This window comes from Pundamilia nyererei, unplaced genomic scaffold, assembly GCF_000239375.1.
Source record: "Pundamilia nyererei isolate P.nyererei 1_Seehausen unplaced genomic scaffold, PunNye1.0 scaffold00130, whole genome shotgun sequence".
NCBI classification, from domain to species: Eukaryota; Metazoa; Chordata; class Actinopteri; order Cichliformes; family Cichlidae; genus Pundamilia; species Pundamilia nyererei.
Window position 1 is genome coordinate 1,476,504 of NW_005187531.1, and position 13,786 is coordinate 1,490,289.

The window sequence follows — 13,786 nt, forward strand, 5'->3', positions numbered from 1 at the left end:
TATATATATATGTATGTATGACATGTATGTGTGTGTATTATTTGAAAGGTTTTAAACACTTGCTCTAAAAATGTCACTTTGTTAATTTTAAACGTTTAAACATTTAAACGTGTTTTTTTTTACATTCAGTTATCCTTTCCCAACAGACTGAGCAAATACAACTGACTTTGCTTTGCAGTTGGCTTTGTAACTTAAGCCTGAGTACTATAACAACAGTCTGAAAAGGGAGAGCTCAGAAAAGCTGAGCAGACAGACAAACTGATACATTACTCTCCAACTATAAAATATCAACAGGCATTCTATGATCCCATTACTGACTTTATAATGGCTTTTTAAAAATGTATTGACGTGTGTGAGATCTTTCTAAAAAAAAAAAAAAGTGCCACATAGTAACATCAAAAAAATATGGGACAATCTGAAACTTCTTCATTGCCTAAGTTGGGACTCCTTCTGACCTCCTTTCAACCTTTTCCCCAAACCAACCATGATTCTCTACATCGTGTCCTGTTTACAGAATGAATCAGAGTGACAAACTCTTTCCTCTTGGACAAACAGTGGGCACAATAGTTGTGGAATTTACATCCATTGTAAATATTCATACCACGCACACTTCCCCCCCTCCAACCCCCAAGCTGATTAAGAGTTAAACAAGGTCAGGTTGTGAACTTTACCTGGAGGGTTGAGATATGTTCGGAGTCTGAAGTGAAAGGGTTCAGCTGGAATGACTGTGAAAAAAAAACATATTTTCCCCAGAAAAAGAAAGCAGGACACATATAAATGTTTGTAGAAGCACTGACACAGTTCTGGAATTTTAGATAATAATATTATCACACTCCTTCCACCAACTGTAACACTGGAGGGTTTTTGTTTTCTTTTTCTTTTTTTTGGTCACAGCCACATTAGTCCTAATTAAAGGGGCTGACTGTGCTTTTTCTTATTTTATGTCTTATTAAATATGTATACTGTTCTAACTATGGTCTGATTAGTGCTGATCTCATTTCTAAATAATAAGTAATTAAGTAAGGGATTACTTAACTACTATCCCTGTGATCTAAACAATATAAATGCTCCATATCTACAACCCATATTCTGAAAACATAGGGATGATGTAAAATGTGAATAAAAATGGAATACAATGATTTGCAAATCCCATAAACCTTCAAATTTTATTCACAACAGAACATAAATAAAGTTATTCGATTAAACTGTAGAGGTCCACAATTTTAAGAAAAATATTTTTGCACTTTGAACTGGTTTATATTTTCAATTTCATGATGCACCAAATAGTTTCAATAGGTGGAAGGTGTGGACTTCAGACGGGCCAGTTCAACACCCAGTCTTCTACTACCAAGTCATGCTGTTGTAACAGCCGTAGGTTGCAGTTTAGCATTGTGTGCAAATATGCAAAGCCTTTTCTGAAAAATATGCCATCTGTATGGGAGCATATGTTGCTCTAAAACCTGCATATACCTTTCAGCATTGATGGTTCCTTTCCAGTTGCGCAAGCTGCCAGTTGGTCAGGCAATGATGCATTGCCATACCTTCAAGAGAAGCAGGTTTTTGTACTGAGCACCAATAACAAGCCATTGTTATTGGTGTACTGAGCACCAATGACAATGCCTCCTCTCTGGCATCCATGTTTTCCAAATGTAAATTAAACCAGAGAAGAGTTTTACACTTTCCTCAGTCCATTTTAAATGAGCTTCATCCAAGAGAATATGCTGGCATCTGGATCGTATTTACATATGGGTTCTTCTTTGCATGATAGAGCATTAACCTGAATTCATGGATGGAACAGAAAACTATGTTCACAGACACTGATTTCTGTAAGTGAGGGCACAGAGTTCACAAACATCCTCTATTAATTTGTTCCTTCATTCGTCCCTTTTTATATTATATACTGTAGGTACTGAGATAATCAGTCTTCACATTTTTACATTGAGAATTATTACTCTGATTATTGTTTCACAATTTCCTTTTCTCTAAGGTGTTACAATAAAGTTTAACTTCCAAGGATTTCTGAATAAAGCATTTATAAAGTTTAGCAGTTAGATGTTAGCAGGAAATTAGCTAGTTAGTTCCCACCTAAAGATGACACACTATGTTCCGATTGAAGAATTTCTAAAAATTGTAAAATGCACAGCTCTGCTATAACTTTCTCTCATATCATCATAAAGCAGAACTAAACTTCAGCCAGGAAAGCATCTGACATAATCCATCCACATCACAAGGTTAGTCGTTATATGTTGCCGCATGATTTTGATTACTTGATATGAAAAAGTCCTGATCCTAAGTAAGATCCTGAAATCTTCTGAAGTGCCCATGGGCTGCAGTGTACACCATGAGATTTTAAAGATTTCCTAATTTGCTGGTGTGCAAATAAAACGCTGAAGAGACCAAGAATGAGGCTGGTTGCTATCCAATTAAACAAGACACAAACATCCTAAAAAGATGACGACATCAATTATTGCAATAGAAGCTTGGACCTGGAAACTGGGCTGATATGTCATCACCTAACAAGTGGATAAGCATAGAAGCCCCACCCACCTGCTGTTTATTAAATGTTTTGTTTGCATGAGCTAGCCAATCGGACGAAAGCTAGCTTAAAACATGAATTAAGGGGCGAATTAGCAGGGGAATAGCATATGGTAAAAATGGTCAGCAATAAAGAGTTGGAAATGAGCAAAAAAGTGTTGAGATAAGAAAACTGCTGATGACTGAGCAAAACCATAAATATATATATTTAAGACTGCTGTTGCTTCATATAATATGCAGGAACAGTGACAGTGATGCAGACTGTATTTTGTCTCAGGAGAGTAAACTGTTTGTCTGTCTTGGAATGAGCTCCCATAAAAATAGCTGTTAATCCAAATGGGGCTAAGGCTGTATAGGCATCTGGTAATTAAAGCATTATTTTGAAGGGAAACTCTTGATTAAGTCTTTTATTTGACTGACATCTTTCTACACACAAAGGGATTTCTGCTTTGTTATCAAGTTTTACATGGAGGACTAATCTCTTCTTGAACTGATGAACAGAAGGACAAAGTGATTACAGTTAAACGTTTAAGAAAATAATCACAGTCTCGAAAGTAAACATGTAGTGTTGAGCTTTTTGAGGAGTCATACTGATAAAATTTACAGACATGTATTTAAAAGTAATGACTGGATCATTTGCAGTACTTCGCTTTGTGCATTCAATTTGCCCCTAAGTAAGCACTCAGTTGGGAGGAAAAAACTCCCTCTTTAATGTGAAGAGCACACCGACAGAAAGGTGAGAGAGGACCAGGGAGACAAAGGAAATGAGCAACAATTTCACTCTAAACACTTAGTGTGTGGATGTGTGTGTGTGTGTGTGTGTGTGTGTGTGTGTGTGTGTGTGTGTGTTTGTGTGTGTGTGTGTGGGTGGGTGGGAATGCATGGAATGAAGGGGAGGAGAGGTGATCAGTCCATCATTTGAGGTCACGTGTCTGTGAAGGTTCTCAGTCATCCAGGTCATCATAGTCAAAGCAGCTTGCAAAGAAAAGCGTCTGGACTTCTTTAAGTTACTTGAAGACGTTTCACCTCTCATCCGAGAAGCTTCTTCAGTTCTAAGGTCAAATGGTGGGGAGTCCCAGATTTAAACCCAGTGGGAGTATCACTGTCACCCACAGAGGGACAAAAGGACCCCCTGATGATCCTCTAATCGCCTGAGCCAAGGTGTGAAAATGGGTGCGGGTCCCAATCAGCCAGGGTTTCGGGTGAGTTCATTGTGAAACCTGGCCCCACCTTATGAATTCACATGATAAGGTGGGGCCAGGTTTCACAATTGTGAACTGCGATTGTACTCTTTTTGTTGTATGTACAGTTTCGCATTTTCCTTGCAACATATAAAGAAACGAGGGTTGGCTCAGTATCTTTGTACAGTACTAACCTTTCTTTAATATTCCGAAATACAACTTGTGTGGAAAAAATGTAACAGCCACCTCACTAGGACATCATCACTACATCACTACAGGCTAAATGTATTACATTTCTGGATTATGCCATCAAACTGTGCCCCCTAACACACGGTGTAAGGTCAGGATTGTAATGACCTCTCTGCGGGCTATTCTGTAAAGCTATGGAAGTCACCTGGAACCAGTCTTCAATGAACAAACAATTTATTATGACATGATTTAGTTTAGTTTAAAAACTATTCAGAAACCTTGCTTAACTGTCTCTAATGTGAAAGACACATACCGGATTTTAACCTCCAAAGTCAAAGTAGATGCTCCCAGTATCTTTGAAGGCATGTAGTTAACAAGGGAATTAGTTGTAGTTTTGGACCTGGCCATAGATGTTGAGCTCTGCCTGTGAGCACAGAAGTCCCACTCAAGTGCTCTTGTGTTTGCAAGGGGCAGCCAATCAGACGAAAGCTGGCTTAAAGGGAGAAGAGTTCAAACTGTTTGATTCCTACAGTGGATGAACTGAGGGCTTCCATCAAGGCCCAATAGAAGATAAACAAGGAGAGTAGAGATCAAGAGAAAGATGACCCTTTGAAGTAAGAGCAGAGCAGTGGTCTTCAAATAGCATGCATTTGATATGCAAGTGGCTGTGGAAAATTCATTTTTGTCACCTTGTTGATTTAAAGATCAGAATCTGGAGTAATATCTTGGACACAAGTTGTCATCAGGATAACTACGAAAGCATAAACAGTTCTTTCGAATTATGCCACCAGCAGCCAACATGTAAATAGTAATGTACTCGGGGTAACTTCCTGACAAGTGCTGCACAACACTGTTGAAGATCAGCCTGAGAATGCTGCAGGAGGCGACCCGATAGTTGTTGGGGAGCATACCACACGTGGGATATGATTCACATGCAAGGCGCTTTACGTCATTTACACTGGAGTGGCTGACAGGAAAGAGACAACTTACAGCAAGTGGCCTATGGTGGAATCAAACTGAGGCCAGTGCAATAAATATTCAAGCTCAGTACATGGTGTGCGAGTGTGCGCTCCACTACGGGAACTACTGTGAGCAAACACCGTGGCCACCCCCCCTCAAGTTGCACTGTTGACACATTCGTTAGTTTCATAGACCAAACAGCACTGTGCTGTGCATGCTCAGGACACGCGCTCAACATCAAGCCCTGCTCCTGGCTTGCACTCTGACACAAACACACTGCACACGCTCAGTAAAACACTGAATAATCAACTTACAACATTTTGTTGTTTAATTTAATGCTCTCTTAGCTGGGCTTATTTCATAATCAAAATGATCAACAAGAGCAGTCGATCAAACATTTGATTTTATTCCTCAGCTTTTACCCATTAACTCCCATCACTTCAACCTTTGACCACTGCAACCCTAAATGAATGGAATGATTAAATCTTTTAAATGGGTCTCGCTTCTTGTTTCTGTTTCTCTGTCCAACCCGTTTCCCTGATCTGATTTAAACCTTCTCCAGTGGGATCCTTCCTGACGTTTTTCACGGGAACCTCCAGGGCCCTTCTGGCGCACTTACATAAGTTCTGAATGAGGCTGGGGTTGCGTTCACTGTCCCAGTCCCCTTCCTATAATCTGGCAAGGCTAAATCAAGACAGTCTCTGCCTGGGGATGTGTTAACACTAGCGAGGAACCTGCGTTATGTCAGACAAACTTCAGACAAGGAAAGTAGGCTTCCTGGAGATACAACATATGATTGGAGTGGGTTTCTAGAGTTTAACCTCTCGTTATATTAGTGTTCATATTTTGACACTTAAGAACACAACGACAGTCAACATGAAGAATGAGCTTTGTTGTCTTAACTAATGAAGATCTAAAACCAGAAACAGAAAATTTTCTATGTAAAAATGACAAAACCATCAACTCAATGTTGTTTATATCCTTTATTCTTTTTACATAAAAGGTTTTTTGTTTTTTTAAACACAGGACAAACAAGCCAATATACTACAGACATGTATCACTACACAGACTGCTGTTCAGGAAATATAAAAAAGGTTTATGTACATGTGGGGAGATGATGTGAGCTCCTTGTGTGGTGGTTCTTGTAGTTTCCCAGGGTGAATTCAAACCTGCTCGCCGAGGTCCAAAACCCGAAACTTGTCTAGATTGTAGAAGCAGGCCTTGACAACTCGCCCACCGAAATATCGTCCGTTCAGATCCACAACAGCTGCAAAAGAGAGGAACAATTAATGTCAGAACCTGGGAAAACAAAGTAGAGTCATATGCAAAAAGAACAAAATCCACCACATTTTGGGACATTATGTTTCAGTCCACCTGACACTGGCAGGTTGCACCTTGCATCATCCAGGAACTCATTGATGCTTCCGAGCTAGGAGGAAATCCCCCAAGGACACCCATGATCTCATTAGGAGCATGTTGTGATATCAGTAATGCATACATGCATGTGGGGCTTACCGAGTACCATTTTGAGTTGCTACAATGAAATTTCAGCCCAATGGACCAACCTCCTTCATTTTCACATACAAATGTTGATCTTTTTCCATCTCCATGAAACAAACGTGGCATCTTTTCACTCCTAACATTTTACCCAGTCCACATCAGTATAGATACCCAACAACTCAGCTGCATGCTGTTTTGTTTTTTTTAACAATATGGCTGTTAAAAAGTTGTACAGTTGAGGCTGCACCCTATTCTGATATTTACTGGGTAAGCATGTGGCCTTCAATTAAAAACACTGATCAAAACAGGCCCATCAAAGACATCAGAACACCGATGCTGTGGAGCATCTGGCACAAATCTGGAAACCTTGTGTTTCTTTGAAGCAGATCCCTACTAACATGAGAATGTTGTATCACTTACGCACAGGAAGAACAAAACACAACAAACTAAAACAAAGTCACTATTGTCTCAATATGTTTTATGGTAGATTTATTCTCTGTGACCTCCAAAGATCAGTTCATCTCTCCTTTGTAAAAAATAAATTATTACACTGTTTATGAAAAACAGCCGGCTCATGCTGGTAGTTCCCAGCAAACAACACTCAAGAAGAGAAAAAAAAAAGAAAACTTTTTTTGGCTCTCGTACGTCTGCATTCTAGGAAAATAGGAAATTTTATGTCAGGGTCATTTCCCAGGACCGTCTCCTAAAGATGAACCACTGAGGTAATGATCCTTTAAAAAGGACGCGTCTTATCCGACTGTGTGAGAGAGGACAGGATTCAGCATTAGTCACTGAGGCATGTGTGTCCCAAGCATGATAATGGATCTTGAAGGACGCCGGAGATCACTTCAGTTGGTAGACAGCCATAAAGCGTGTGCATATGCACAAAACAACGTGTGTTATGACTACAGCAGCTAAGGGGAATATCTTGATTTGTATGGAAACAGATGGTTAGTGTACAATTGTGCATCTTTTCAAAGATGAATTCAGACCATTTTTTAAACGTGCTTTCTTCACAAGGGTTAGAGAGCAATTATTTTATGTTATGGGTGCGGTTAGGTTTGCGGATGATTTACAAAAGTTGTGCTGTTTTCTAAACGCAGGCGCACTCTGTTCATTTCAATGTGACTCGCACAATCTGCACAATCTGCCAAGAGCTGTGGGTAATTTACTAACAGGACAAGCATATCAATATAAATCAGTTGTACATGTGTACGTTCAGTGTAGGCCTACAGTGGCAGTCATGAGCTCGTTAGAATGGAAACAGGCTTTAGTAATTGCTTCGATGTTGACAGTACCACCATAACGGTTCTACGCTGAGAAAGAGACAGAAAAACACCTATTGCCAAAGTGCATGCAGCTGAATTTGTGTAACCCATGACAAAAAAAAAAACAAAAAAAAACAGTCATGTGTTAGAGGATCACGAGATCATGGTGAAAACCATGTGCACCTTTTATGACCCTGAAATCAAAATGCTTTAATTTCAGTGTAATAAAACTTTAAAAAAAACTTAAGAGACACATTTTTCCTTAATAAAGATTTATTAACATAAATGCATCAGACCAACATCCATATCCAAGGCCTGAATATACTAAGGACAGGGTCCAAATTCAACATAGTCATTCTCCCTGTTCTTGCCATTCGTCAGCTGTTTCGCTTTGACCCTCCGTGCAGGCTGTGAAATAGCCACAGAAGCCGCAGTTTACAGGAACCAGAAACCGAGAATTGAAGAATTGCAATAAGTTTTGCTGCCGCTGGCACTGCGTGACTCTTTTAGTTTCCAGGTCATTTCGGAGTTCACTAAACAAATTTAGAATTAGGTGGCTTTGTAATCCATCCATTTTTAACCACATCCTCATCTGAAATTAATAAGCGCACCCTTAACTTACTGCGATGTCTCCTCTACAAAGCAATAACCAATGTGAAAAAAAAACTGTTATTAGATATACATCTTATGCATAGCAAAACTTAAATATTCCCCTCACTAAATTTTGTGCCCTGAGAAAGGAACTCTGAGTAACGCCTATGCAACAGGGCCAATTGCAAAAATCTGAGTTTCCACCTCTCATGTGCAATACTGTCACTGTGCTGTTTCGGTAAATGCCAAGCAGAAAGTGCTAAATGTCCAACAACAGATCTAAATTCATCATTATAAATCTTTACAACTTCTCAGAAAAATGACAAACTGTTCCTTTAACTATTGTCATTTACTATCTGTAATCTAATGAAGGTAATGAACAACTTTCTGTTTGAGGACAATGTGCAATCGCCAGGCTCTGTAACCTTTCCATCACCTCATACTCACGTCAGCAGTGAAGCCGACAGGATTATTTAGCTGGTTTCTATGTAGCCATTAAACCTTTCAAAGAATAGCCGGGAAAATTTAACTTCAAACTTTATCTTCTTGGGTAGTATTGCATTCCTTCAAGCGTGAACACTACTGTGATGTACTGTTGTGTTGCCACTGCTTAAAAAACAAAACACAAAAAAAAAAAAACCTAACAGCAACAACTCTGCATGTCTGATTAGTAGTGTTCTAGCAGAATACAGTATGTTTCAGTATTTGAGAGGCTTTAGCCGACCGTCTGACCTGGGAATCCTGTCACCCAAAACTGCTTCTTACTACTTTTGAGTCACTGTCACGCTCACCCTGTCTCAACACTGAAGACAGCATCGATCGCTTTAACGGGGAAGTTGGCGTTTGCTTTTTGTGCACATTCAAGATGAGCGATAAAAATCACAGAGAGCGGTCAAGATCAGAACAGGGCTTAAAGAGAGCCATCAAAGGATGTTTCACAACCGCACTGTTTGGTCTGTTTAAATCAAATGTAGACAGATTGCAGTCAGATTGGCAACATGCTTGATGTCTCAATTGGTGGATTCAAGTCTTAGTTGCACATGATGACCAGAGGTGCACAAAGATGCAACCTTGGAGGGGAGATAAAAATGTGGATGTTATGGGCAGACTGGTATAACTGGTCTTAACTGCACTTTGAACAACTCCAGCCATATCCAAAGCAACTACAAATGGAATTCATGAGCAAAAACAAGCTAAATCACCTCTACTAGAAGACACTAACTTAAATGAACCAGGTGCTAGATGCTACACTCGCCGTTCTCTTCCCTGTAGGGCAGGGTTGACTAATCCCGGTCCTCGAGAGCTACTATCCTGCAGCTTTTAGATGCATCCCTACTCCAACACAGCTGAATCAAATGGTTTGATTACCTCTTCAGCATGCCATCATGTTTGGCAAAGGCCTGATAACAAGCCATTCATTTGATTCAGCTGTGTGGGAACAAGGATGCATCTAAAAGCTGCAGGATGGTAGCTCTCGAGGACCGGGATTGGGCACCCCTGTTGTAGGGGAATCATAGCTAACATGAGGAAAAACATGACCCATTTTCACACAGTGACAGAAGAAAATCAGGTTTAACTGGGTTCCAGCATATTATTTACAGCTACCGTGACGGACACTAAATACAACAATCACCTCCGGCCTGTGAGTGCGAGAACATGCCCTCAGACTTCACTTTCCGGATGCTTCGTCATCACCTCCAGAAACGGATCACTTAGTGTGAGACTTTTAATTTGATTCTTTATGGCAGGTTTTAGTGTCGTTCTTTGAGAACCTGCCCTGCTTTCTGAGAGCTGTGATATAAGCGCGGTTCTGCCGGTGCCACAGGGAGACGCCTGGGTTGCTGGGTCACAAATGATGTAACACCGCAGGGAATGGGAGTCTCACCTTGTTTCTGATCTGGGCCAACTCATTTAGAATGGGACACATTTTCACCCACATTATTAGAGCAGTTATGCAATGATTCCTCTCCCCCCCCCCCCCAAAAAAAGAGAAAGAAAAAGGAAAAGTGCGATGCTGTTACATGAAGTAATTTAGGAAACAGTCGCCTACATATGCAGACTGAAAACCATTGTTTAAATGAGAATGGAAATGTCTGAGGCAACCACTTTCATTATGAACAAGTGCACAGCGAGGAAGTTCCTCAAGCTCCTGTGACGCTTGAAGGCAACATGGTCTGATGCAAATGCCCGATATCTCATGAGTTGAGGCCTATTCCAGGGATGGCGCTTAAAAGAAGTGAATACTGACCTTTGATGGCCGACTCCACCCTCTCAAACTCCAGAAATATTCTGACGGCTTCATCATCTGGCACCTCTGCAATCTGACAGCGGAAAGAATCTTCACGCTTCTGTTTTGATGACTTTACGTAAATCGAGTTTTAGAAATCATTTCATCTCACCTCAAAAATGACACATTTAACTACTTTGCCGTATTTCTCGCATTCCTCTTTCGTCTCTCCCTCCAAGTCCTCGTCCACCTCTCCTCGCCCCACCATGTTCTACGAAGGGAAACGACACATGTAACCAAGCTGCACAGGACATCAGACTAGTCATAATCTCATATTAAAACTGCAGTCTTTCCATCACCCCAGTGTTCTGTGTTGAAATAACAACATGTGCCACTTATAACCCACTGATCATGTTTCTAATGCTATAGTAGCCAAACCTAGAAAGGGCGAATTTAACAGCACACAGGGATACACGTACCCTCAGCAGGACCACCTTGGTCGGGTTTTTCAGGATCTCAGTGAGCGGGTTCGCGTCAGACTTCTTGGAGGAGTCAGCTGATTGGAAGAAAACAGAGGTGATCGTAATTTTTTCCTTATCATCAGAATATTTACAGGCAGCAGGTATGCTGGATGGAGCAACAGAAGGTGTCGGACGATAAGTGGATTTGTGCGGGACTGTTCAAAACTTGGGAGCTTGATTCAACACAGATGATAAATGAAACAATTCAGCAGTTTGTTTTGCGTCAGCTGGTCTGATATCTGCTTCGTCTGACATCCAGTTGGCTTTTACTGTGCTGCTGAGAAGCCACTCTGGGTCGTTCTGGGTCATTCAAGGAATAAAACTGTTAAGATTTCTGGAAAGTGGCCAAGTTGCCAGTCTCACTCAAATACTGAAATGTATAAAACAAAACAGAGCTGAAGTTTTCCTGCTCATCTTTATATTTTTCCGTTTAGATATTAAGTTAGACAACTAAAAAACAAACAAACAAACAAACAAAAAAGAAAAAAAATGCACTTTCCACACTATTTTTCCACATTTCGGAAATCTAAATGACGATCTGACAAAAGTATTGATATTACTAATTAATAATAATAAGGGGTAAAGGGTGTGCTTAAGCTGCTAGCACATTTGAGAATATAAGAGACTATCAGAGTAGCTATGTTCTTATTTGACAATCATTAAACAACGCTGATAACAGAGCTCAAGTTATTCAACAGCCATACAGATAAGGTAAACATGGATGGAGCGATATCCAATTGTGCCCTCTAGTGGTTAAACAGAAACACTGACATGTTTAATGACAGGGAGGAGTCTACGGAAGCGTAGAGCTGCCACCCAGGCAGGAATTTTAAGGCAATTATGTGAATGCGCAGGCTTTACTGGGTTAAGTCATAATGGAATACATTGCAGATTTGACTTGTCATAAATGATTGTCCAGGGGTTAAAAAAACAGGTCAAAGAGCGAAAACTGCACAGAAGCCAAACATTTGATGAAAAGCTGTTGAGAGGGGAAAATAAGGGAGACTTGAAGCTTGTTCGCATTGGCAGCAAAGAGCATGCTGTACAGGCAAAACTCTGCACCCTGCTATAAGAAGCACAGACCAAATTCAAAGCAGGAAAGACTTAACCTCCTAAGACTTGAACCCTTCCACGGCATGCATTTTAATTTCTCTTTGATATTTGGGCATATTGGGGCCCAATGAACGTAAAAACAAAGAATTACCAGATCTTTTTTTTACCAGATTTTTGTCTTTAAGAAAAATAAGAGCAGTATAATGTCCTTGTAAGTGGATATCAGGCCCTTGTAGAGCAAAATTGAGTATTTTGGTCTAAATAACCCAAAAAGTGATGTCCACATATGTGGACGCCAGGTCCTAGGAGGTTAAAATTAATTTTCATATTGAGGCCGGGTTGCAGCTTCAGCCTGGGCGGCATCACAGCATTATAGCACAGCAGAGCATTTGTGTTGCAGATTGCAGTACATACCAAGACTACAGTATTGTTTGATCGAATCGCATTTACAAAAGTTACAAAAAGGTGATCGAGGCCAAATTAATAAACAGAAGATAATTAGGGGACTCATAGTACGTTTATAAACAGCATGATGTATTGCCATGCATATATGATTTTTAAGTCAACCAGCTGTGGAATCTACTACAACACTCAGTATCCAGACAGTGTCTACCGCAGATTACGTGAATAATGAAAAACTGGTATGGAAGACTTTATAACTTAATTTTTTATGACATTGGCTTATTTACATTAGCCTTATGGTTTACCTACAGTAGCACCTGGCAAAAATAACAAGCTGGAAAGAAAGTGCTTTAGTAGGCTGGAGGAATTCACATGGCTTGAAAGCCCTTAGCATAAAAGTTCAATTATACAGTTATTTATCCAACATTAAAGTTTTGATATAGACACTAAATACAGTAAACAAATGCAGGCCATTTAAACTTGACTTCAGATGTACATGGAAATATGAATATTCAAGATATGATAAATTAGATACTAATGTCATTAAATTAAAATAATAAGATCCTTCTGAAGGTGTTACATATGCACAAACTCAATCACTTTTTGCCCACTGGCTGCCAGGCAACATAATAATATTCCCATTATCTGATACAGACAAGAGGCTTCAGGGGACTAAGATATGAGCCAAGTTTGGGTTACAAACTCGATCTGATAATCAGGAGTTGAGTAAGCAAACAAACAGACAGAGCATGTTGATGCTGTATCGAGGTTGTCATATTTTAGTGCACTGCATAATGACGCCACCAGAGGGCAGTCTCTACATGTGAAACACTGAGTGGAGCTAAGTGAGCTGTGAACAGGGTCATAGACAGAGTGCAAACAAAACTCCTGCTGATAAAAGTGAGCCAGACAAAATGGATACAGCTGTGTGCAGTAGGGCTGCACGATTTTGCATATAATGAGAATCACGATTTTTTTTGCTTAGAATTGAGATCACGATTCTCTCATGATTTTCTTTTCCAATATAAATATTTATTGCATTTATTAAGTGCACATCAACTTCGTAACAGTTGAGACTGAACATAAAAACCATAAATGTCTCACATTTTGTCTTTGCCGCAAAATGTTGTACTGCTTGTAATTCCGTCTCCACCGTTGCTCGACACTGTGTGTATACAGCAGGTAGTGCAACATTTGAAAAATAGTTGCAGGACGGCACAGTGTAGCGTTTGTCTAGGGTTTGTCTAAATCCCTTGTTTTGCTCAGTGTTGATGGGAGCCATATATTTAGCCAGGTGATAAGTGATAGCCTCCGTAATTTCTTTGTGCCTGCGGGAATTCGACGGGTATGGGGAAGCGC

At 40.1% G+C, this 13,786-nt stretch overlaps 1 protein-coding gene across 1 annotated transcript in view; it reads right to left on the reverse strand.

The window, feature by feature from the left end:
- Positions 1 to 5,839: 5,839 nt before the first annotated feature.
- The window catches only part of rbm17 (RNA binding motif protein 17), a 17,242-nt gene continuing 9,295 nt past the window's right edge, over positions 5,840 to 13,786 (reverse strand). The window contains exons 8-11 of the mRNA XM_013913400.1: positions 10,931 to 11,007; positions 10,624 to 10,722; positions 10,473 to 10,545; positions 5,840 to 6,132 (exon numbers count right to left, since the gene is read on the reverse strand). Coding sequence (XP_013768854.1) covers positions 6,029 to 6,132; positions 10,473 to 10,545; positions 10,624 to 10,722; positions 10,931 to 11,007 — 353 coding nt within the window. The 3' untranslated portion in view covers positions 5,840 to 6,028. The remainder of the gene's footprint in view (positions 6,133 to 10,472; positions 10,546 to 10,623; positions 10,723 to 10,930; positions 11,008 to 13,786) is intronic.